At 41.0% G+C, this 25,162-nt stretch overlaps 6 protein-coding genes across 14 annotated transcripts in view; 1 reads left to right on the top strand and 5 right to left on the bottom strand.

Annotated features, from left to right (window-relative positions):
• Positions 1–16,062, bottom strand: part of LOC141793053 (protocadherin alpha-C2-like) — a 31,974-nt gene extending 15,912 nt beyond the window's left edge. For 2 of the 4 annotated variants that reach the window (XM_074673384.1, XM_074673380.1), the window contains exon 1: positions 13,454–16,062. In XM_074673384.1, coding sequence (XP_074529485.1) covers positions 13,454–15,862 — 2,409 coding nt within the window. In that variant the 5' untranslated portion in view covers positions 15,863–16,062. Of the gene's footprint in view, positions 1–3,954; positions 6,907–13,453 lie in introns of those variants that run through there. The other 2 variants (XM_074673386.1, XM_074673382.1) reach the window with 2 other exon arrangements.
• LOC141793334 (fibroblast growth factor 18-like) overlaps positions 1–25,162 on the top strand; it is a 296,332-nt gene that overhangs the window by 212,165 nt on the left and 59,005 nt on the right. For 3 of the 6 annotated variants that reach the window (XM_074673951.1, XM_074673949.1, XM_074673952.1), the window contains one exon: positions 22,445–22,570. The gene's annotated coding sequence lies outside the window, so the exon portion shown is untranslated. Of the gene's footprint in view, positions 1–21,011; positions 21,282–22,444; positions 22,571–25,162 lie in introns of those variants that run through there. The other 3 variants (XM_074673954.1, XM_074673950.1, XM_074673953.1) reach the window with 2 other exon arrangements.
• LOC141793541 (protocadherin alpha-C2-like) lies at positions 516–3,242 on the bottom strand. Its single transcript, XM_074674311.1, has one exon. It carries the CDS (start codon positions 2,985–2,987, stop codon positions 531–533), a length of 2,457 nt encoding a protein of 818 aa, XP_074530412.1. The 5' UTR covers positions 2,988–3,242; the 3' UTR covers positions 516–530.
• On the bottom strand, positions 7,481–10,313 carry LOC141793055 (protocadherin alpha-C2-like). The gene has a single exon (XM_074673388.1). The coding sequence runs from the start codon at positions 10,111–10,113 to the stop codon at positions 7,708–7,710; it is 2,406 nt and encodes an 801-aa protein (XP_074529489.1). The 5' UTR covers positions 10,114–10,313; the 3' UTR covers positions 7,481–7,707.
• On the bottom strand, positions 10,562–13,220 carry LOC141793586 (protocadherin alpha-C2-like). Its single transcript, XM_074674373.1, has one exon. The coding sequence runs from the start codon at positions 12,993–12,995 to the stop codon at positions 10,599–10,601; it is 2,397 nt and encodes a 798-aa protein (XP_074530474.1). The 5' UTR covers positions 12,996–13,220; the 3' UTR covers positions 10,562–10,598.
• Positions 16,104–18,888, bottom strand: pcdhb (protocadherin b). Its single transcript, XM_074673648.1, has 2 exons — positions 16,350–18,888; positions 16,104–16,148 (listed from the first exon to the last, which is right to left on the bottom strand). The coding sequence occupies exons 1-2, from the start codon at positions 18,729–18,731 to the stop codon at positions 16,104–16,106; spliced, it is 2,427 nt and encodes an 808-aa protein (XP_074529749.1). The 5' UTR covers positions 18,732–18,888.

Here is a 25,162-nt window from a genome sequence, read left to right as displayed (position 1 = left end):
TAAATGATGCACTTACAATGCAAAGTGCATGCAGAAAAATGTATGCTGGAACAACATAAAAAATGTATTTGAAAAAGGAGGAAAAACTTATCAGATGTAAGGTCAAGTTAAAAGGATACACATTATGGTTCTTTATTGATTTAATTTAATTTAATTTAATTTAATTTAATTTAATTTAATTTAATTTGATTTGATTTAATTTAATTTAATTTAACTTAACTTAAATACACTTAATTTGATTTAATAATTTAATTTAATTCAACTTCATTAAATTTAATAATTAAATTCAAATTTTACTACCACAGGACTCATTTGAAAATTTGCGTGATAAGTAGGTGTTGAAATTTTCAGTAATGAATTATGTTTTTTTTTTCAGCCTATGTTAGCTGTGCACAACAAACTTAAAGGAAGGGTTCGATTTCCTAAATTGTGTTATAAGGAATTTGTAAATATTAGGCCTGCCTTTTCTTGGTTTAATTTTCTTTTTTTAAAGAAACTAACTATAAATCATTTGTAAATTTGATGAATGCTCAAAAGTAGATCACAAAAAACGCTGATGAAAGGATTTTTCCCCATACCTGCAGAGTGGATGCTGCTGAGTCACTAGTGTCTGTCAGTCCTGTGCCTCTTGGTAAACTGGACACGATGTATCTGGAGCCCTTTGGCACAGGCTGTCTGACCACCAGCTTCCCTTTCCTGGTCTCTGCCAGAAACAGACTGTACCAGTAGGCATCGTTGGAGACCAGAGTGGAGTCTGCGATGGTGGAGTTCCTCTCACTGATCACACTGTTCCTGCAGGGAGGAGCTGCTTTGCTGGGCTTGCTGTTCTGACACTTGAGCACGATGGTGACCAGGATGGTGATGAGCAGGAGGAATGACACTGAGCCCAGACCGATGACCAGATACAGGTTGAGGTCTGAGAAGATGTCGTAGCCCAGAGGCTCCTCAATCATGTCAGAGTAGGTCTTGACAGCAGTCTCCACTGTGGACAGCTTGATGGTGACTGTAGCAGACAGAGCAGGTACCCCGTTGTCCTTGGCTACAACAACCAGTCTCTGGTGGCGTGGGTCTCTGTAGCTGAACATCCTCATAGTCCTGATCTCTCCGTTGTACTGGTCCAGACTGAACAAGGTGGCATCAGTCACCTGCAGAAACTGGTAGGTGATCCGAGAGTTGTGCACAGAGTCTGTGTCCAAGGCTATGACTTTAGCAACCAGAGAGCCTTTATCTGTGGACCTGGGGATCTTCTCCTCCACCACAGAGCCGTGGGCGCGCCACGGAGACACAATGACTGGAGCGTTGTCGTTCTGGTCCACTATGATGATGTGAACTGTGACGTTACTGCTGAGAGGAGGAGAGCCAGAGTCTCTGGCCTCAATGTGGAAAAGAAACTCCTTCTCGATCTCATAGTCAAAAGTTTTCAGTGCATAAAGATTTCCATTCTCTGGATTGATGGAGAAGAGCATGGACATGGAGGTGTTGGCTATCTCCTTCTCCAGGATGAAATAAACTAGATACTGGTTTTCATGGAGGTCAGGGTCAAACGCAGTGAGGGAGCTGAGCAGGGCTCCAGGTGCGTTATTCTCCATCACTCGTATGGTATAAAAGGACTGAGGGAACTGTGGAACATTGTCATTGACATCCAGCAGCTCTAACGTCATAGTCTCATTGTCAGACAGAGGAGGAGAACCTCTGTCTGTCACAGTGAAGGTGATGTCATATTCTGGAACCTTCTCACGGTCTAAGGGCTCTGACACCACTAACTCATAGTAGTTATCAGAGGACTGTCTCAGTTTGAAAGGCATATTATCTGGAATATGAAGATCAACCACTCCATTATCACCAGAGTCTTTATCGCTCACACTCACTACAGCTATCACTGTGTCTAATTCTATGTTTTCATTGACTGGACTCTGAAATGATTTAATAGAGATTTCTGGATGATTATCATTCATGTCCTCTACCAGAATCTTTATGCTGCACTGTCCTGACAGACTGTTGGCTCCTTTGTCAGTAGCTATAACTTCCATATCATAAATCCTGAAGTCTTCATAGTTTAGCATTCCTTTAACAGTTATTTCACCTGTGGAAGGGTTCAGGTGAAATGTTTCCTGTGTTTTCTCTGATGTGTATAGACTGTATGAGTATGTTAAATCAGAATTAGATCCTTCATCTAAGTCTGTAGCATTCAGACGGATAACGAGGCTCCCTATGGGGGAATTTTCCATTATGTTAACACTATACATACTTTTGTCAAAAGTGGGTGCGTTATCATTTGTATCTAATACGTGAACGATAACACTTGCTGTGCCAGACCGAGCAGGTGTGCCTCCATCCACAGCAGTGAGAATGAGGTTATGAACAGCCTGCTGCTCTCGATCCAAAGTCTTTTTCAAAATCAAATCAGCAAACTTTGACCCGTCTCTTCCAGTTTGAATTTCAATCGTGAAGTGTTCATTTTCAGTTATAGAGTAAGTTTTAACTGAATTACTCCCTACATCCGGATCAACAGCGTTGCTTAATGAAAACCTCTCCCCCTTTGTCGTTGACTCGGATATATCCAGATGAATGGCGTCTCTCCGAAATTGTGGGGCGTTATCGTTTATATCCAAAATTTCTAGCTCTATGTTGAAAATGCGTAATGGGTTTTCGAGTATGACTTCCATTTTCAAGTAGCACAATGTCAGCGTTTTTGTACAAAGAAATTCCCTATCAATTTTCTCTACAACAAATAGTTCTCCAGTCTCTTTGTTCACATCCAGGTATTTTTTGTTGGCGATAAGGTCCAGTCGCATCCTCCTGCGATGTAGCGTTTTGACGTCCAAGCTCAGATCAGAAGCAAGGTTTGCGACGACTGATCCTTCCTTCATCTCCTCGGGTATTGAATAGTGTGTCACGGAGCAAGTGACGTGATGATGAAAAGAAAAAATAATGAGAAGCACCACGTACCTTGTAAACGACTTCATTGTTAGATCAGACTCCAACATTGTTCATTTAATCATCGACTAGAAGCACGCCTGTCGCCCCGGAAGAAATAACCACAGGCAGAAAAAAAACTTTGCTCTTAAATCACCCAGGCTTATTAACTAAAAAATCCAGTAACGTTTGTTCGCGTGATCACGCAAATCCCTCTTTCACGCCTTCACCGATTGAACACCAGGTTGGTGTTAGGACTGTAGCCCGTCCCACAACGAAGCCGTAGATCATGAGGATCACATCAGTATTTCTCAAGTAAACAGCGCCACTCTTAGTAAATTTAAGACTGGTGTATCAGCGTTGAGGGATAGTAATACAAACGCTTGACATAAAATAGATGTAAATTTTTACTGCTGGAAGAATTGTTTTTTTTTTCCCAAAATGAGCATGTGTGTTATATCTTTAAACTAGATAGTTTACAAATAATGACAGAAAAAAAGCACATAAGAGGTCGATTATTTTCGATTATGTCTGTTTTTTAAATGTTGCACTTACAATGCAAAGTGCATGCAAAAAAAAAAACTATGCTGGAACTACAAGAAATTGTTGTACTTCGAAAAGAAGGAATAACTTATCAGATTTATGGTCAAGTTGAAAAAAGACATGTGGTTCTTTCTTGATTTAATTTAATTCAATTTAATTTAATTTAATTTAATTTAATTTAATTTAATTTAATTTAATTTAATTTTCCTCCCACATAACTCATTTGAATATTTGCTCAATAAGTTAATGTTGAAATTTTCAGGAATTAATTATGTTGTTGTTTTTTTCAGCCTTTGTTAGCTGTGCACAATAAACTTAAATTAAGGGTTCAATTTTCAAAATTGTGATATAAGGAATTTGAAACTACTGAAGCCTGCTTTTTCTTGTTTTAAGTTTTGAAGAACAACAAAACAAATAACTGAAATTAATTTGTAAAGATGATGAATGTCAAAAGTAGATCACAAAAAACGCTGATGAATAGATTTTTCCCCATACCTGCAGAGTGGATGCTGCTGAGTCACTAGTGTCTGTAAGTCCTGTGCCTCTTGGTAAGCTGGACACGATGTATCTGGAGCCCTTTGGCACAGGCTGTCTGACCACCAGCTTCCCTTTCCTGGTCTCTGCCAGAAACAGACTGTACCAGTAGGCATCGTTGGAGACCAGAGTGGAGTCTGCGATGGTGGAGTTCCTCTCACTGATCACACTGTTCCTGCAGGGAGGAGCTGCTTTGCTGGGCTTGCTGTTCTGACACTTGAGCACGATGGTGACCAGGATGGTGATGAGCAGGAGGAATGACACTGAGCCCAGACCAATGACCAGATACAGGTTGAGGTCTGAGAAGATGTCGTAGCCCAGAGGCTCCTCAATCATGTCAGAGTAGGTCTTGACAGCAGTCTCCACTGTGGACAGCTTGATGGTGACTGTAGCAGACAGAGTGGGCTCCCCGTTGTCCTTGGCTACAACAACCAGTCTCTGGTGGCGTGGGTCTCTGTAGCTGAACATCCTCATAGTCCTGATCTCTCCGTTGTACTGGTCCAGACTGAACAAGGTGGCATCAGTCACCTGCAGAAACTGGTAGGTGATCCGAGAGTTGTGCACAGAGTCTGTGTCCAAGGCTATGACTTTAGCAACCAGAGAGCCTTTATCTGTGGACCTGGGGATCTTCTCCTCCACCACAGAGCCGTGGGCGCGCCATGGAGACACAATGACTGGAGCGTTGTCGTTCTGGTCCACTATGATGATGTGGACTGTGACATTACTGCTGAGAGGAGGAGAGCCAGAGTCTCTGGCCTCGATGTGGAAAAGAAACTCCTTCTCAATCTCATAGTCAAAAGTTTTGAGTGCGTAAAGATTTCCGTTCTCTGGATTGATGGAGAAGAGCATGGACATGGAGGTGTTGGCTATCTCCTTCTCCAGGATGAAATAAACTAGATACTGGTTTTCATGGAGGTCAGGGTCAAACGCAGTGAGGGAGCTGAGCAGGGCTCCAGGTGCGTTATTCTCCATCACTCGTATGGTATAAAAGGACTGAGGGAACTGTGGAACATTGTCATTGACATCCAGCAGCTCTAACGTCATAGTCTCATTGTCAGACAGAGGAGGAGAACCTCTGTCTGTCACAGTGAAGGTGATGTCATATTCTGGAACCTTCTCACGGTCTAAGGGCTCTGACACCACTAACTCATAGTAGTTATCAGAGGACTGTCTCAGTTTGAAAGGCATATTATCTGGAATATGAAGATCAACCACTCCATTATCACCAGAGTCTTTATCGCTCACACTCACTACAGCTATCACTGTGTCTAATTCTATGTTTTCATTGACTGGACTCTGAAATGATTTAATAGAGATTTCTGGATGGTTATCATTCATGTCCTCTACCAGAATCTTTATGCTGCACTGTCCTGACAAACTGTTGGCTCCTTTGTCAGTGGCTATAACTTCCATGTCATAAATCTTGAAGTCTTCATAGTTTAGCATTCCTTTAACAGTAATTTCACCTGTGGAAGGGTTCAGGTGAAATGTTTCCTGTGTTTTCTCTGATGTGTATAAACTGTATGAGTAAGTTACATCAGAGTTTGATCCCTCATCTAAGTCTGTAGCATTGAGGTGAATAACAAGGCTCCCTATGGGAGAATTTTCTAATATTTTTATGTTATAACTGGTTTTATCAAAAGTAGGTGCATTATCATTGGTATCTAATACGTGAACGATAACACTTGCAGTGCCGGACCGAGCAGGTGAACCTCCATCCACAGCTGTGAGAATTAGATTATGGACAGCCTGCTGCTCTCGATCCAAGGTCTTTGTCAGAATCAATTCAGCAAATTTCGAGCCCTCTCTTCCTGTCTGAACCTCAATATTAAAATTATCACTTTCACTTAAATGATAAGTTTTTACCGAATTAGTTCCAACATCAGGATCAACTGCATTGCTGAGGGAAAATCTCTCTCCTTTTGGCGTTGCTTCAGATATATCCAGATGAATGGCGTCTCTTCTAAATTGAGGGGCGTTGTCATTTATATCCAGAATTTCTACCTCTATGTTAAAAATTCGTAATGGGTTTTCCAAAATAACTTCCAGTCTGAGATAACACGATGCTGATGACTTAGTATTGCATATATATTCTCTGTCAATCTTCTCCACAACATACAGCTCCCCAGTCTCTTTGTTCACGTCCAGATATTTCTTATTTGAAATAATATCGAGTCGCATCTTCCTCTGTTTCAATGCCTTAACATCCAAACTCAGATCGGTTGCGAGGTTTGCAACGACTGATCCTTCTTTCATTTCTTCGGGCACTGAATAATGAGTCACTGAAGACGATATTTCATTGACGAATGATACAAGAACAGCGAGCAGCACGTACCTTTTGCAGGGCTCCATTGTTAAAAAGCGTCCCAGTGTTGTGAGCGTGTGGACGGCAATTTAAACGATATACGTACGTTTTTAGAAATACGTTGCCAACAAGGCTTCGACTTAAAACACTTTCAGACAGTTGTAATCCAGAGATTGTGTCAGGGCGCGAGAAGAGGTGAGCGACTTTTCCGAGTGGAGTTTCAGCACCACGGAGCTATCCGGTTGCTCAGATCCTTACTGATGAAACTGGTTCTCTTTCATGGCGTCTATGAGCAGTCATTTTACGTAGGAAACAGCGCCACCCCGTGGGTCTTGCAAGATAGTTCAACTTCGGATCACAAGGTGTACATTTGAATACATCTGTTTGTATCAATGTGAAATTATTGTTTCTATGAATGACTCGATGTTGTTGTAAACGAGGGTTGTTTCTCAATGATGGAGGTGATTGTTTGAGTATAACTGGTTGATTAATTAATAGACACTCGTGCATGACTAGCAAGAGGTAAATCATATTGACACAAGAGAGGAGCATTTAAGGCAGAAGAACCATAACCTCCTGTCCTGTTGACAGTGATGCCAGTAAGAGTACATGTCCCTGAGGAACAACAGCCATGTTAGAAACAAACTCCTTCATTAGATGTTGCACTAGTATTATGTATAGGTTTACATTACGCAAAATACGTAATTATTTCATGTAATAATGCATCCCATATCCTTAAATCATCATTGATCTAGCATTTAAAGTTCAAATAGGATTCCCTTTTTATCAATCCTGGTTTCTATAGGCATACCAATTTAAGGCAAGTTAATCAATCTTCTCTCCAACAGTTACAAAAACCAAGAGGCACAAGTCTCAAATAAAGAGGAGTCTTAAATTAATCTTTACAGACACAACTACAATGTTTTAAAGTCCAAATGGTCCTATGCTGTGAGTTACATATCCTTATTTCTCATGTTTTGTCTCAGTTGCAAAGTATTGTGGACAGAGTGTAAGATGAAGAAAACATGAATTTCCCCTGGTTCAGCACCGGGAGCTATTCACCCTGCAGTCAGCAGGGCCCCATCTGTCCACATTACACTCTGTCAGAGTGTGCATCAAGCAAGACAACAAGATGTTTAACTGGAGCTGAACTAAGCAAAGCGTTTATCATATGCAGCCTTTTTGGGGGTGGGTTTGCATTAAAGGACCACAAGAGGAAATAACCTTTCAGTTTAGTTTGACCACTGTGCAATTTTGAAGAATTTTCTGAACAAGAACCTGGTGCACATATTGACGTGTATGTATATTCATAATTTTGATTTCAACTATCTCAAAACTTTAGGCCTGTCAAAAAAATTCTATTTTTCCTTTTATCTTTCTTTTTTTTTGTTGTTTTTTTTTTGTTTAGGTTAAAAGTATTTGTTTACCTGCAGAGTGGATGCTGCTGAGTCACTAGTGTCTGTCAGTCCTGTGCCTCTTGGTAAACTGGACACGATGTATCTGGAGCCCTTTGGCACAGGCTGTCTGACCACCAGCTTTCCTTTCCTGGTCTCTGCCAGAAACAGACTGTACCAGTAGGCATCGTTGGAGACCAGAGTGGAGTCTGCGATGGTGGAGTTCCTCTCACTGATCACACTGTTCCTGCAGGGAGGAGCTGCTTTGCTGGGCTTGCTGTTCTGACACTTGAGCACAATGGTGACCAGGATGGTGATGAGCAGAAGGAATGACACCGAGCCCAGACCGATGACCAGATACAGGTTGAGGTCTGAGAAGATGTCGTAGCCCAGAGGCTCCTCAATCATGTCCGAGTAGGTCTTGACAGCAGTCTCCACTGTGGACAGCTTGATGGTGACTGTAGCAGACAGAGCGGGCTCCCCGTTGTCCTTGGCTACAACAACCAGTCTCTGGTGGCGTGGGTCTCTGTAGCTGAACATCCTCATAGTCCGGATCTCTCCGTTGTACTGGTCCAGACTGAACAAGGTGGCATCAGTCACCTGCAGAAACTGGTAGGTGATCCGAGAGTTGTGCACAGAGTCTGTGTCCAAGGCTATGACTTTAGCAACCAGAGAGCCTTTATCTGTGGACCTGGGGATCTTCTCCTCCACCACAGAGCCGTGGGCGCGCCACGGAGACACAATGACTGGAGCATTGTCGTTCTGGTCCACTATGATGATGTGGACTGTGACATTACTGCTGAGAGGAGGAGAGCCAGAGTCTCTGGCCTCAATGTGGAAAAGAAACTCCTTCTCAATCTCATAGTCAAATGTTTTCAGTGCGTAAAGATTTCCGTTCTCTGGATTGATGGAGAAGAGCATGGACATGGAGGTGTTGGCTATCTCCTTCTCTAGGATGAAATAAACTAGATACTGGTTTTCATGGAGGTCAGGGTCAAACGCAGTGAGGGAGCTGAGCAGGGCTCCAGGTGCGTTATTCTCCATCACTCGTATGGTATAAAAGGACTGAGGGAACTGTGGAACATTGTCATTGACATCCAGCAGCTCTAACGTCATAGTCTCATTGTCAGACAGAGGAGGAGAACCTCTGTCTGTCACAGTGAAGGTGATGTCATATTCTGGAACCTTCTCACGGTCTAAGGGCTCTGACACCACTAACTCATAGTAGTTATCAGAGGACTGTCTCAGTTTGAAAGGCATATTATCTGGAATATGAAGATCAACCACTCCATTATCACCAGAGTCTTTATCGCTCACACTCACTACAGCTATCACTGTGTCTAATTCTATGTTTTCATTGACTGGACTCTGAAATGATTTAATAGAGATTTCTGGATGATTATCATTCATGTCCTCTACCAGAATCTTTATGCTGCACTGTCCTGACAGGCTGTTGGCTCCTTTGTCAGTGGCTATAACTTCCATATCATAAATCTTGAAGTCTTCATAGTTTAGCATTCCTCTTACAGTAATTTCACCTGTGGAAGGGTTCAGGTGAAATGTTTCCTGTGTTTTCTCTGATGTGTATAAACTGTATGAGTAAATGATTACTGAATTCGACCCCTCGTCTAAATCTGTAGCATTCAGATGAACAACAAGGCTCCCTAGAGGAGAGTTTTCCATTATTTTAATGTTATAACTGGTTTTATCAAAAGTCGGTGCGTTATCATTTGTGTCTGAAACATGTACAACGATTCTCACGGTACCAGACCGAGCAGGTGTGCCTCCATCTACAGCTGTGAGAATTAAATTATGAACAGCCTGCTCCTCTCGATCCAAGGCCTTTGTTAATATCAATTCAGCAAATTTCGACCCGTCCCTTCCAGTTTGAACTTCAATATCAAAATGTTCACTTTCACTTAATCGGTATGTTTTTACTGAATTCGTTCCTATATCAGGATCAGCTGCATTACTAAGAGAGAATCTCTCTCCTTTTGGCGTCGCTTCGGAGATGTCCAGATGAATTGCATCTCTCCGAAACTGAGGGGCGTTGTCATTTATATCTAAAATTTCTACCTCTATGTTAAAAATTCGTAGTGGATTCTCAAGTATCACCTCCAGTTTGAGATAGCATGCCGATGACTTTGATGGACAAAGGTATTCTCTGTCTATCTTCTCTACGACATGCAGATCCCCAGTCTCTTTGTTCACATCCAGATATTTCTTATTTGAAATGATGTCAAGGCGCATCTTCCTTTGCGTCAGGGTTTTAATGTCCATGCTCAGATCGGTCGCAAGATTAGCAACGACTGATCCTTCTTTTAATTCCTCGGGTACTGAATAATGAGTCACTGAAGATGATATTTTACCGAAGAAAGAAACAAAAAATACGCACAGCACGTACCTCTTGCGGGGCTCCATTGTCACAGAGCGTCCTGATGTTGTTTGCTTTACAACACCTTGACCAACATGATCAAATTTTCAGTTAGATTGAAAAAACATTAGAAATGCTTATTTTTCGAATATGCTTCTTTAAGAGTAATCCAGAAAACACCCAGGCGTAATAGAGGGAAACCGCTTTTTTCAGCCTGGAGATTCAGCACCACGGAGCTCTCCACCGTTCGGATGATCTACTAAAATGAAATTAAATCGCCGTCATGGTGTCTCTTTACCGGAAATTTACTTTGAAAACAGCGCCATCTCTTGCAAATTTTAAAAATGTCAACATGTAACAGTAACAGTGAATACATGCTTGTCTTCATATTCCTGATATTTTTCCCTCAGTTTTTGTTAAAATCTCTGTAGAAGCCAAGCAGCATCATGGCAATGCAAGGGTTTCATTGTGCAAAGTGAAGGTGAAATCCCCATTTCATTTAAGCTTATAAAGACAAAGATTGTGTATTTTTTCATACCTGCAGAGTGGATGCTGCTGAGTCACTAGTGTCTGTCAGTCCTGTGCCTCTTGGTAAACTGGACACGATGTATCTGGAGCCCTTTGGCACAGGCTGTCTGACCACCAGCTTCCCTTTCCTGGTCTCTGCCAGAAACAGACTGTACCAGTAGGCATCGTTGGAGACCAGAGTGGAGTCTGCGATGGTGGAGTTCCTCTCACTGATCACACTGTTCCTGCAGGGAGGAGCTGATTTGCTGGGCTTGCTGTTCTGACACTTGAGCACGATGGTGACCAGGATGGTGATGAGCAGGAGGAATGACACTGAGCCCAGACCGATGACTAGATACAGGTTGAGGTCTGAGAAGATGTCGTAGCCCAGAGGCTCCTCAATCATGTCAGAGTAGGTCTTGACAGCAGTCTCCACTGTGGACAGCTTGATGGTGACTGTAGCAGACAGAGCGGGCTCCCCGTTGTCCTTGGCTACAACAACCAGTCTCTGGTGGCGCGGGTCTCTGTAGCTGAACATTCTCATAGTCCGGATCTCTCCGTTGTACTGGTCCAGAGTGAACAAGGTGGCATCAGTCACCTGCAGAAACTGGTAGGTGATCCGAGAGTTGTGCACAGAGTCTGTGTCCAAGGCTATGACTTTAGCAACCAGAGAGCCTTTATCTGTGGACCTGGGGATCTTCTCCTCCACCACAGAGCCGTGGGCACGCCAAGGAGACACAATGACTGGAGCGTTGTCATTCTGGTCCACTATGATGATGTGGACTGTGACATTACTGCTGAGAGGAGGAGAGCCAGAGTCTCTGGCCTCGATGTGGAAAAGAAACTCCTTCTCAATCTCATAGTCAAAAGTTTTGAGTGCGTAAAGATTTCCGTTCTCTGGATTGATGGAGAAGAGCATGGACATGGAGGTGTTGGCTATCTCCTTCTCCAGGATGAAATAAACTAGATACTGGTTTTCATGGAGGTCAGGGTCAAACGCAGTGAGGGAGCTGAGCAGGGCTCCAGGTGCGTTATTCTCCATCACTCGTATGGTATAAAAGGACTGAGGGAACTGTGGAACATTGTCATTGACATCCAGCAGCTCTAACGTCATAGTCTCATTGTCAGACAGAGGAGGAGAACCTCTGTCTGTCACAGTGAAGGTGATGTCATATTCTGGAACCTTCTCACGGTCTAAGGGCTCTGACACCACTAACTCATAGTAGTTATCAGAGGACTGTCTCAGTTTGAAAGGCATATTATCTGGAATATGAAGATCAACCACTCCATTATCACCAGAGTCTTTATCGCTCACACTCACTACAGCTATCACTGTGTCTAATTCTATGTTTTCATTGATTGGACTCTGAAATGATTTAATAGAGATTTCTGGATGATTATCATTCATGTCCTCTACCAGAATCTTTATGCTGCACTGTCCTGATAGACTGTTGGCTCCTTTGTCAGTAGCTATAACTTCCATGTCATAAATCCTGAAGTCTTCATAGTTTAGCATTCCTCTTACAGTAATTTCACCTGTGGAAGGGTTCAGGTGAAATGTTTCCTGTGTTTTCTCTGATGTGTATAAACTGTATGAGTAAGTTACATCAGAGTTTGATCCCTCATCTAAGTCTGTGGCATTCAGATGAACAACAGTGCTTCCTATGGGAGAATTTTCTAAAATATTTATAGTTTTACTGGTTTGGTCAAAAGTGGGTGCATTATCATTTGTATCTAAAACACGAACAATAACACTTGCAGTACCAGACCGAGCAGGCGTGCCTCCATCTACAGCTGTAAGGATTAAATTATGAACAGCCTGCTTCTCTCGATCTAAGGCCTTTGTTAAGATCAAATCGGCAAATTTTGACCCGTCTCTTCCAGTCTGGACCTCAATATCAAAATGTTCACTTTTACTCAGATGATAGGTTTTCACCGAATTCGTTCCTATATCAGGATCAACTGCATTACTAAGGGAGAATCTCTCTCCTTTTGGCGTTGCTTCGGAGATGTCCAGATGAATTGCATCTCTCCGAAACTGAGGGGCGTTGTCATTCATGTCTAAAATTTCTACCTCGATATTAAAAATACGTACAGGATTTTCAAGAATAATTTCCAATTTGAGATAGCAAGACACTGATGTCTTGAAGGGGCAAATATATTCTCTGTCAATCTTTTCCAGAACATACAGATCCCCAGTCTCTTTGTTCACATCCAGATATTTCTTATTTGTTATGATGTCTACACGCATCCTCCTCTGCGTCAATGTTTTAACATCCAAGCTTAGATCGGTTGCAAGGTTTGCAACAACTGATCCTTCTTTCATTTCCTCAGGTATCGAATAATGAGTCACTGAAGACGATATTTCTCCAACGAAAGTGACAAGAAAGGCGAGCAGCACGTACCTCTTGCAGGGCTCCATTGTTACAAAGCGTCCTATTGTTGTGTGCGTGTGTACGGCACTTTGACTGATGTATTTCAAAATACCGGTATAGTGGAAACTGTTGTTATTGCCTCTATCCCATACATCCCATGCAACACAAATCCAGAGAGTATTTGACGCTGAAAAAAAAACGACGAGTCTATATTTCGAACTTCAGCACCACGGAGCTGTCTGGTCGGACACAGATGAGCTCTGCTCAGTAGGCTACTTTTCACTTTCACGACGTTCACGGGCTGGCATTTTATTTTGAAAACAGCGTCACCTTATGGAATTCAACAGCAGTGTGCACGAAGCAGATAAAACAGTGCATATTCGCTGCATTTGTAAGTTAATAAACATAGATTTGCGAAACTATGTGTAAGTGACTTCATGTTTTACAAAAAAAAAAAAAAAACTACAAAAGGAATTAAAAGAGGGGCATTAATAGACTCTCTTACCTGCAGAGTGGACGCTGCTGAGTCACTAGTGTCTGTCAGTCCTGTGCCTCTTGGTAAACTGGACACGATGTATCTGGAGCCCTTTGGCACAGGCTGTCTGACCACCAGTTTTCCTTTCCTGGTCTCTGCCAGAAACAGACTGTACCAGTAGGCATCGTTGGAGACCAGAGTGGAGTCTGCGATGGTGGAGTTCCTCTCACTGATCACACTGTTCCTGCAGGGAGGAGCTGCTTTGCTGGGCTTGCTGTTCTGACACTTGAGCACGATGGTGACCAGGATGGTGATGAGCAGGAGGAATGACACTGAGCCCAGACCGATGACCAGATACAGGTTGAGGTCTGAGAAGATGTCGTAGCCCAGAGGCTCCTCAATCATGTCAGAGTAGGTCTTGACAGCAGTCTCCACTGTGGACAGCTTGATGGTGACTGTAGCAGACAGAGCGGGCTCCCCGTTGTCCTTGGCTACAACAACCAGTCTCTGGTGGCGTGGGTCTCTGTAGCTGAACATCCTCATAGTCCGGATCTCTCCGTTGTACTGGTCCAGACTGAACAAGGTGGCATCAGTCACCTGCAGAAACTGGTAAGTGATCCGAGAGTTGTGCACAGAGTCTGTGTCCAAGGCTATGACTTTAGCAACCAGAGAGCCTTTATCTGTGGACCTGGGGATCTTCTCCTCCACCACAGAGCCGTGGGCGCGCCACGGAGACACAATGACTGGAGTGTTGTCGTTCTGGTCCACAATGATGATGTGAACTGTGACATTACTGCTGAGAGGAGGAGAGCCAGAGTCTCTGGCCTCGATGTGGAAAAGAAACTCCTTCTCAATCTCATAGTCAAAAGTTTTGAGTGCGTAAAGATTTCCGTTCTCTGGATTGATGGAGAAGAGCATGGACATGGAGGTGTTGGCTATCTCCTTCTCCAGGATGAAATAAACTAGATACTGGTTTTCATGGAGGTCAGGGTCAAACGCAGTGAGGGAGCTGAGCAGGGCTCCAGGTGCGTTATTCTCCATCACTCGTATGGTATAAAAGGACTGAGGGAACTGTGGAACATTGTCATTGACATCCAGCAGCTCTAACGTCATAGTCTCATTGTCAGACAGAGGAGGAGAACCTCTGTCTGTCACAGTGAAGGTGATGTCATATTCTGGAACCTTCTCACGGTCTAAGGGCTCTGACACCACTAACTCATAGTAGTTATCAGAGGACTGTCTCAGTTTGAAAGGCATATTATCTGGAATATGAAGATCAACCACTCCATTATCACCAGAGTCTTTATCGCTCACACTCACTACAGCTATCACTGTGTCTAATTCTATGTTTTCATTGACTGGACTCTGAAATGATTTAATAGAGATTTCTGGATGGTTATCATTCATGTCCTTTACCAGAATCTTTATGCTGCACTGTCCTGACAGACTGTTGGCTCCTTTGTCTGTAGCTATAACTTCCATATCATAAATCCTGAAGTCTTCATAGTTTAGCATTCCTTTAACAGTAATTTCACCTGTGGAAGGGTTCAGGTGAAATGTTTCCTGTGTTTTCTCTGATGTGTATAAACTGTATGAGTAAGTTACATCAGAGTTCGATCCCTCATCTAAGTCTGTTGCATTCAGGTGAACAACAGTGCTCCCTATGGGAGAGTTTTCTAAAATTTTTATCGTATAACTGGTATTATCAAAAGTGGGTGCATTATCATTTGTGTCTAAAACACGAACAATTACACTTGCAGTACCAGACCGAGCAGGTGAGCCTCCATCTACAGCTGTGAGGATTAAATTATGAACAGCCTGCTGCTCCCTATCCAAGGCCTTTGTTAAAATGAGCTCTGCTAATTTTGACCCCTCCCTCATCGTCTGAACCTCGATATTAAAATGTTCACTTTCACTTAGATGATAGGTTTTCACTGAATTACTCCCAACATCAGGATCAACTGCATTACTCAAAGAAAATCTCTCTCCCCTTGCAGTTGCTTCAGAGATGTCTAAATATATGACGTCTCTTCTAAATTGTGGGGCGTTGTCGTTTATATCAAAAATTTCGACTTCCATGTTAAAGATTCGTACTGGATTTTCAAGTATAACCTCCAATCTTAGATAACAAGAAGCGGATGACTTCGTGGGGCATATATGTTCTCTATCAATTTTTTCCACAACGTACAGCTCACCAGTATCTTTGTTCACATCCAGATATTTCTTATTTGAAACAATGTCGAGTCGCAGCTTTCGTTGCTTTAGTGTCCGGACATCAAGGCTCAGATCAGCGGCAAGGTTTGCGACAACTGATCCTTCTTTCATTTCCTCGGGTATCGAATAATGAGTCACTGAAGATAATATTTCTCCAACGAAAGTGACAAGAAAGGCGAGCAGCACGTACCTCTTGCAGGGCTCCATTGTTATTAAGCGTCCCATTGTGTGCGCGTGAATTCCACTCTGACCAGTGTTGTTCGGAATACTGGAATACTACGAACTGCTGTGATTCTATCTATCCCATGCATACACATTGAGCACAAATCCAGAGTTTTTGACGCTTGAAAAGAAAGGTTCGTTTTGTGTGAAAATTAAAAATTTCAGCACCACGGAGCTGTCCGGTCGGTTGCAGATGAGCTCTGTTCAGTACTAGTCACTGTCATGGCGTAAATGGGCAATTATTTTACTTTGAAAACAGCGCCACCTTTCGCATTTTAACGGCAGTGTGCTTAAATCGGATAGATTCAAGCATATAAACGTTTGAACTAAGTGTCTTGGGCTTTTTTCATCTTATTTTTCATTGTAATAGTAACCTGTAAGACTTTGGATTTTGGTGAAACTGGATTTGTGTTGAACGCAAAAAAAGAAAAAAAAATTAATAAATAGTATAAAAATAAATCGAAAGTAAGATGTTCATTGACAGTCTTACCTGCAGAGTGGATGCTGCTGAGTCACTAGTGTCTGTCAGTCCTGTGCCTCTTGGTAAACTGGACACGATGTATCTGGAGCCCTTTGGCACAGGCTGTCTGACCACCAGCTTTCCTTTCCTGGTCTCTGCCAGAAACAGACTGTACCAGTAGGCATCGTTGGAGACCAGAGTGGAGTCTGCGATGGTGGAGTTCCTCTCACTGATCACACTGTTCCTGCAGGGAGGAGCTGCTTTGCTGGGCTTGCTGTTCTGACACTTGAGCACGATGGTGACCAGGATGGTGATGAGCAGGAGGAATGACACCGAGCCCAGACCGATGACCAGATACAGGTTGAGGTCTGAGAAGATGTCGTAGCCCAGAGGCTCCTCAATCATGTCAGAGTAGGTCTTGACAGCAGTCTCCACTGTGGACAGCTTGATGGTGACTGTAGCAGACAGAGCGGGCTCCCCGTTGTCCTTGGCTACAACAACCAGTCTCTGGTGGCGTGGGTCTCTGTAGCTGAACATCCTCATAGTCCTGATCTCTCCGTTGTACTGGTCCAGACTGAACAAGGTGGCGTCAGTCACCTGCAGAAACTGGTAAGTGATCCGAGAGTTGTGCACAGAGTCTGTGTCCAAGGCTATGACTTTAGCAACCAGAGAGCCTTTATCTGTGGACCTGGGGATCTTCTCCTCCACCACAGAGCCGTGGGCGCGCCACGGAGACACAATGACTGGAGCGTTGTCGTTCTGGTCCACAATGATGATGTGGACTGTGACATTACTGCTGAGAGGAGGAGAGCCAGAGTCTCTGGCCTCGATGTGGAAAAGAAACTCCTTCTCAATCTCATAGTCAAAAGTTTTCAGTGCGTAAAGATTTCCGTTCTCTGGATTGATGGAGAAGAGCATGGACATGGAGGTGTTGGCTATCTCCTTCTCCAGGATGAAATAAACTAGATACTGGTTTTCATGGAGGTCAGGGTCAAACGCAGTGAGGGAGCTGAGCAGGGCTCCAGGTGCGTTATTCTCCATCACTCGTATGGTATAAAAGGACTGAGGGAACTGTGGCGCATTATCGTTGACATCCAGCAGATGTAAATGTATTGTTTCGTTATCACATAAAGGGGGAGTTCCTGCATCTGTTACAGTTAGTAAGATGTCGTATTCCGGCACTGACTCACGATCTAAAGGCGCAGACACAAGGAGTTTGTAATGCATAGGTCTATCTGATGACTGGTTAAGAATAAAGGGAAGGTTCTGATTTATGGATAAACTTACTTTTCCATTATCGCCTGTGTCTCTGTCACTTATGCCCACAACAGCAATGACACTTCCTACAGGAATGTTTTCAGCCACAGTATTTTTGACGGACTGTATGGTAATTTCAGGGTAATTATCATTCATATCAGTCACATGCACCACTACTGTACACTGACCCAGTAAGGGATGTGTCCCTTTGTCCCGGGCTTCAACATGCATCTCATAAAACTTCATGTCCTCATAGTCGATGGTGCCCTTCACAGTTATCTCTCCTGTGTTCGGATTCAGTGCAAAGACGTCCTGTGTTTTCTCTGACGTGTAAAGGGTGAATGAATACACTATCTCTGAGTTAAGACCCTTATCCAGATCGGTGGCGTTAAGCTTCATCACCAAGGTTCCTATGGGGGAGTTTTCTGTCATGTTTACAGAGTAGATCTGCTTGTCGAACCGAGGAGGATTATCGTTTGTGTCCTGCACATTAACAATAATGTTGGCAGTGCCGGAGCGCACAGGGACGCCGCCGTCTACAGCAGTCAGGATTAGATTATGAACCGCTTTCTCCTCCCTGTCTAATGATTTAGCCAACACCAAATCAACATACTGAGTACCATCACTGCCCGTTTGAATTTCGATTGTGAAATGTTCACTGACACTGAGTTTGTATGTTTTTATCGTATTTATGCCAACATCTGGATCCACTGCATTAGGCAGGGAAAACCTCTCTCCCGGTGTTGCGGATTCTGAAACATCGAGCTCTACCCGGTCTCGTCGAAAATGTGGAGCGTTGTCATTTATGTCCGTTATCCCAAGCTCAATGTTGAAGATTCGTAAGGGGCTCTCAATGATAACATCAAGCTTGAGAAAACAAGAGGTTGTTTTAGTCGGACAAAGATGTTCCCTGTCCATCTTTTCCACGATATACAGCTCCCCTGTCTTCTTATTGACATCTAAATATTTTTTGTTGTGAAAAATGTCAAGTTTTACCTCTCGCTGTGCCAGACCTCCGAGCTCAAGTCCCAAATCAGCAGCCAGGTTAGCCACAACAGAGCCCCTCTCCATCTCCTCAGCTATGGAGTACCGAGTCACAGACAAAGCTCTGGGCCATGCTGCACTCAAGACAAAGGCACAGGTCCAAAATTGCATCCTTTCGTCTGCTGAAAAAAAAATGTCCAGAAAATACAATTATGGCTGCTTTTTAATTCTAATTCAGATATCTGACGAATCCCAGGACGTGTGCGATTCGTTTTGTTAATTCAAAAAATATATGTGTCTCCCACAAACCCATGCCCAGTCCTTCAGAAATAGGTGTGTCAAGTCTTGAGGAGAGGGATACTCTATGCTTTCGTGGTAGACAGTGACACCATGTGACAGAGACTGAACATGGTACAGCAAGAGTTTAAAAACCGGCTTCAGGGAGACTGCTTCATAGCTCTGATTATGAAGGTCTGTTTTCTTTCTTTTTTTGAGATCAGGATTTGCTTCTTGATGTAAACAGTTTCATTGCATGTTTTAATTGGTTTATGGTATGTAAAATGCCACATCCTTCCTCATCATGGCCGTTTTTTCTGATACATATGTTAATATTTCGTATAAACTGTGAATACTGTCACAGAATTTGATGGGAAGCAATTTTCATTAAGTTTTCTTTCTTTCATTCTCTATGAAAGAATGGAGGAGCATTGCTTAACTACTGAGAGCAGTTTGTGCCAAATAAGAGAAAGCTTTAACAGGGTGCGAGTCTATTAAAACTAGTCAATGTATTTTTAGTCGATACAAGTGAGATAAGGCCGAAGTCTTGGGTCAGTATCAGCAGCGTTTTTTTTTTTCCAAAGGAAACCTGGCTTTCCAAATGAAATATTGAAAAAAACGTTTTTCAAGCTTCACCACAATATATCATTTTTATTTTTGTCATTTCCTTGTTGTTAAAACACTACATCAGCGTACTTTGTCAGAGCGTGAAGAGCAAAACAGCGCCTCGCTTGTCAGGCGCTCATATTACAGTGTCTCCTGCCCTCTGCCCTGTCTGTTTGCGCCTTGCTTCCCCTAGAGAAAAAAAGACCAGTCCAGATTAGCCAATCAGATTGAAGCAAGGCTCATTGTGTTATAGTCAATGCATCCCTCTCCTAATCACGGGCACGTCATCACGCGTCATATTGACACCTAATGTGACTCTCAAAAACACTGCCCCTTGTTAACACCTACACTGAAATTGATTAGAAGTAAAATAACGGTACAGTAACAGTCATTTGGTGTAACTCTTTCACACTGAATCAAATCCGTTTCCACCGTAATTTTGGTCATGGGCTGCCACTGGTCAATTTACCATTCTGGGCCACTTCATGGTGTTACAGTATCTATAATGTTTTGCTTTGTATTTATTTATTTATTTATTTATTTATTTATTTATTTATTTGTTTATTTATTTATTTATTTAACAAATGACAGCTTCCTCTTATTCCTAAATGGCAGTGTGACTTAACAATGGTGCTGTGTTAATTTGAGCACAAATTAGCATAAGCCTAAAGTGTATTAATGTTCCTTGTACTGACCACCTATACCTTTGTCAACATCAGAAGCCCACCAAGGTTCCTTTTTAGTAAGGATTTCCTCAATTTCCCTTAGAAATTTTAAAAGGGAAAATAAACAATGATCAAGTGACATAACAATTTACTGAACCAAAAATCCTCTTGTTATTGATTGCATGGTGATTAATATTATCAGAGGTTGTTTCTGTAAAGTTGATTCAAAATATCTCAACACAGTAATCCCAAAAACAACAAAAATAAAGTGTCAAGTCACAATTACCTCAGCAGAATGATGCTAACCAAGCCACCAGTAGCCTACCTGTGCTGTGTTATCAGTATCATTTTGTAAGGAAGAAAATATTTGTGGTCTACAGACACAGACGCAAGGTGAATTTGCCACTCCAAAAGTGTATAAGTTCCTCTTTTGTCCATTGCATTTTGTATAATTTTACCTTGATAGTCATTGTAAGATAGGAATGGGGCTTTCTTTTTTACTATACTTTCTTATACTTTCTTTTTTTCCCACAAACTAGAAAAAGAAACAAACAAACAAACAAACAAACAAAAAAAAACATGCAGCTGCATTTTGCCAGTCCTATTTATTTTATTTTATTTATTTTTTATCTTTGAATTTAACTGAATCCTTTAACAGTTTAACAGGTGATCTTTTGTGAGAAGGGAGGGATTTTTTTCTGGAAAAATGTAGTAAAATACAGGTCAATATGTGTCTTTGTTCACTAATTTAACAATGAAACGTTGAAATTATGTTCACTTGACATGAATTTGTCTGAAATAACCAGCAAATTGTAATATTTTTGTATCATAATGTCAGCGTCAACAGGAAGTGCCTTTATTTTGAAATAGCAGGAAATAGCCTGTGCAGTGATGTAGTCGCGAACTTCATGTATTACGTCCAGGCATTTATGCAGATGTTCAGGTCGAGGTCGGTCCATGGGTGATTAAAAAACTTTGGCAGAGGTTTCCAAGTCGACAGGCAAAGAAGTGAGTCAGAGAAAACCTGGTCAAAAAAGAGGCAGAGACAACACAAAGTGGAGCAGGAGGAAGGAGGCAAGCCTGGGGACACAAGACACGGGGCGCGGGAAACAGGGACAGGAAGTTAAACAAGAGACGACGTTAAGTGACTACGTAAAACAGCAACACGAGACAGGTAACAAGGAGAGATAAATAAATTATCTGATCTAGTCTTGATACATGACATTTGACCCTTTCTCATGCAATACGGTCATGAATTTACAGCAGGTTTCACTACAGCAGCAAGCAATTTAAATCTTACATTTTCCTAAATCATTGCATCTCCTATAAGATTTTGTCCTCTACTGAGAATGCACATATGATGGAAGCCCTAAAAGTAAAGTTGTTGTACGGCTGCTGGCCAGTGGTTAAATATGCCAATGAAACAAGGGAGTTTTTTGTTATTGTTTTTGCACAAAACTGAACGAGATAACTCAAAAAACAGTCGTCGAAACTTGTGTCAGAGTCTGTTCCAGGGCCTATCAGTTAGACTAACAAGAGGTTTTACTTTATTCAAATATAAAGCAACATTAACACTGTCAGAATCATGCCATCTTGAATGTCTTGAATTTTTAGCCTGTATTTTTGCGGTCTGAAACCACTAATATATATATATATATATATATATATATATATATATATATATATATATATATATATATATATATATATATATATATATATATATATATATGTGTCGTTAAGTCACTGAATTATAAAAGTTGACATATGGCTAAAGAGTGTAAAAGGAATATAGCTGTTTTCAAAAACATAACAAAGGACTGTGTTCTTGTTAGTGCATTAAAGTTAACATAAATCAAACTCACTGTTTGCATGAAGTTAACATGTCAAGGTCTGGAGTAGTATGGTCACTGTATTATTAATATAAAGGCTTAAATTAGTGCATCTTGTAAATAGGAGATGCAGGTTTGCGACGAACATTATACAGTTGTCTTTGTTGATAGAATGAAGTGGAAAGGAGTTTTTTTCTGGTTCTTCGTGTCAAAATACCTATAGTCGATTATTTTGAATTGTTTTTTAGCACATGTTCTGATCTTGACAGAAAAAAGTCACTCTAAAGATATTGTGTGAAATGAACATCTATACTCTGTATCATGGTAAAATGAAATGATTAATATTGGGGGTTGATCTTTTTATCCATAAAAATATCTTGGTTTTGTATCAAATGTACGTAACTAACACTATTTGTTAAATGAGTGAAAGTTGAAGAAACAAACTGTGTCTGATAGTTTGAAACGTCTATGCTCTAATGACTGATTTTTTCCATGTTGTTATCAGCAGGTGAGTTTGGTGTGGTCACTGAAGTTTGTTGGGAGCAAACCCAGTCAAGAACCAGGGGTGCTGGAATCCTGCTGTGGCGATACCTGCAGACAAGAACCATCCATCATACTGTCAGACTCGCAGGTTAGTAATACACAAAGGCAATCTCCCTCTACTTTCACATACCTCTTATCCAAAAGTCTCAGTTTTGTTTCCCTAGTAACTGCAGAGAAGTTAAACACATTCAAAAAGAAAACTGACAAAAACAAAGTGACGTTATTACAGATTAAGAAAGTGTTTATTTTCACAACAAAAGAAAACTGGTTGACATGAAAGGTGAGGATGTGGACTGGACAAAGTAGTTGTGCCAAATAAATGAACATATTTAAACAAAACCAGGCCTAACTTTTCACCAACTCGCAAAAGATATATCCAGAAACAAACCTAACTTGCTTCTCTAAAACAAAATGTGCTCAGGAGAGAAAACTACACGAGTGGCACAAACCACACTTGCCTCCTGTTCCTAACAAAGAAAACTCACTAGGTGAAGCAAATGTAGGGGAACTCCGACTTGCCTTGTACAACCTCACCACAACCTTCCAGAACAAAGTAGAAAATAATTAAGAAAAGCAGGTGAACGTAATTTGAATGATTACCTAAAAGAAAAAAAAACAGGCTTTGGCAGTGTTTTTAAAATAAAAACATAAAACTTAATGCTAATATAGCTTATTTTTTAATTTAGATTTTGGATTTCGAAAGCCTTATTCACCCTCTAATTCAAGTCTGCTGCCTGAAAGCATGAAATCAATATTGTCTTTGGTTAAGATAACCCACAGTGTATTTACATCTTTAAGTGTGCTATTTCAAGTTGGGATTATGGAAAAGATACTAAACCAAGCAGTGGAAAGAACAATATCATTTTAGGTTATGCTTCTAGTAGAACACGGAAAAATAAATTGATAATAATTCAACTCAACCCATCAATGATGTTTTTCAGCCAAACAGACCCTTTTTTATAATTAGCCCTTTGTCTCACATGTAATTATAAATTCTGCAAAAAGCCACCTCTACCTTAGTAAATAAGTTATCCTTATTAAACTGTGGAGCTGGCTGATAAATTGATGTTTTTTTTTAAATATAATGATTCACATTTGTGCTTAGGGATGATTTTTCAAAATGAAAATCAAATTTTCACTTCATATTTCTCCATCACTTCTCCTGGGTGACTGAAGTTCACTCTCTCCCTTTTGTTTACTTCCAACAAAGACAAAATAACAGAGGAACAGTGCCACAGTCTCCCTTGTCACCTTGAATTCTTTTGCTCCATTATGCTTCTGAGGTCATGGTTATGATTCCAGTATTTTTTACATCACATTGTTTTTAAAACAGGGTCATTATGATTTTGGTATATATTGTTAGAGTTCTGGTTGTTTTTAACCACATTACATATGGTGATTTTTTTTATTTTATCAAGTTATTATTGGTAAAGAACAGCTGTTGATGACCAGTCAGATCCTTTTTCAAATGTGCCATATTTTCATTTTTCCCCCAAACAACTTCATGACATGTCTCACTGTTAATTCCTCAAGTACATTTAAGCTGAATGAAAACTTCAGTGAACGCTTTGGAAGCTACCATTTCTTTAACACTTGAAAAGTTAAACCATTTATGACATAAGAGCAATAAAAAAAAAATTATGAATGAATTTGCATTTGATACCGAAGGGTGCTACTTTCTTGAGTGCATTGAAACTGCCTATGTATTCATAGTCAAAAACAGTTTATAAAGTACTTTCCTCACAAGTTTAAAGACCGAACTAACCAGGCAAACTGACTTTTGTCTAAAAGTTGATCAGTTCAAAATCTCTCTCCTCAAAATGCAAGTCTGGTTGAACTTTTGTACCAAGAAGAATTACTCATTTGTTATTGAGATAAAACGATATTAAATAAGGCATACTATTTGAATGCATGTTTCCATCGAAAACATATCAAGCCATTAACCCAGTGAATAAATAAATAGTCAGTCAATTGAGCAATGACAGACACACCAAACTTTCTACATACTGATTTAATTCAACAAATAAAGCACAAATACATTTTACTCAAGTTTTCAAAAAGAAAATTCAAAAAGGACCTATCAAACATTGAACAACTGTAAAAGTCAGCTAACCTGTATCAAAAGTCATGTGTTTGTTTTTTCCCTCTACCAGTTTTTATTAAATCATGTATGTAATTGCACTGCAATGACTCCAAATACTGTTTTCAAAAGTGTGCAGAAAAACTTACTGACAAAGAGAGACTATACTGTATTTATGAATATTCTGACATTACTATGGGAAACTGCCTCTCGAGACACACACCCACGAGCAAAAAAAAAAGAAAGCGCACACTCATACTAAGAACAGAAAACATTGTACATAATACAATTTACTTAATATTTGGTTTTACAAATACAGTATCTATCTCAAAGAAGAGAGAAAAGAAAACATACTTATTCTCTGCTACTGTGCCTGCCCTACTCAAAAAGAAAGAAAGAAAGAAAGAAAGAAAGAAAGAAAACATAAAATAATTAGAACATGAATTTAAGCGTCTTCTTCTTGTAGTCCTTATTTTAAATATCTAACCTACCTGCTCTGTGAATTAAGGAATAAAAATCTAATCTTTTAGACTCTTTCTGTATGGTTGGCGGCAATTCTTACTCAAAGATGCCCTCTGCTGGGGGAGAGGTGTTACTGAA

The sequence above is a fragment of the Halichoeres trimaculatus genome, unplaced genomic scaffold (genome assembly GCF_033239565.1).
Source record: "Halichoeres trimaculatus isolate MK-OKI-2021-1 unplaced genomic scaffold, fHalTri1.1 fHalTri1_scaffold_7, whole genome shotgun sequence".
Classification (NCBI taxonomy): domain Eukaryota; kingdom Metazoa; phylum Chordata; class Actinopteri; order Labriformes; family Labridae; genus Halichoeres; species Halichoeres trimaculatus.
Note: the sequence above shows the minus strand (reverse complement) of the source record. Positions and strands in the feature narration are given on the sequence as shown.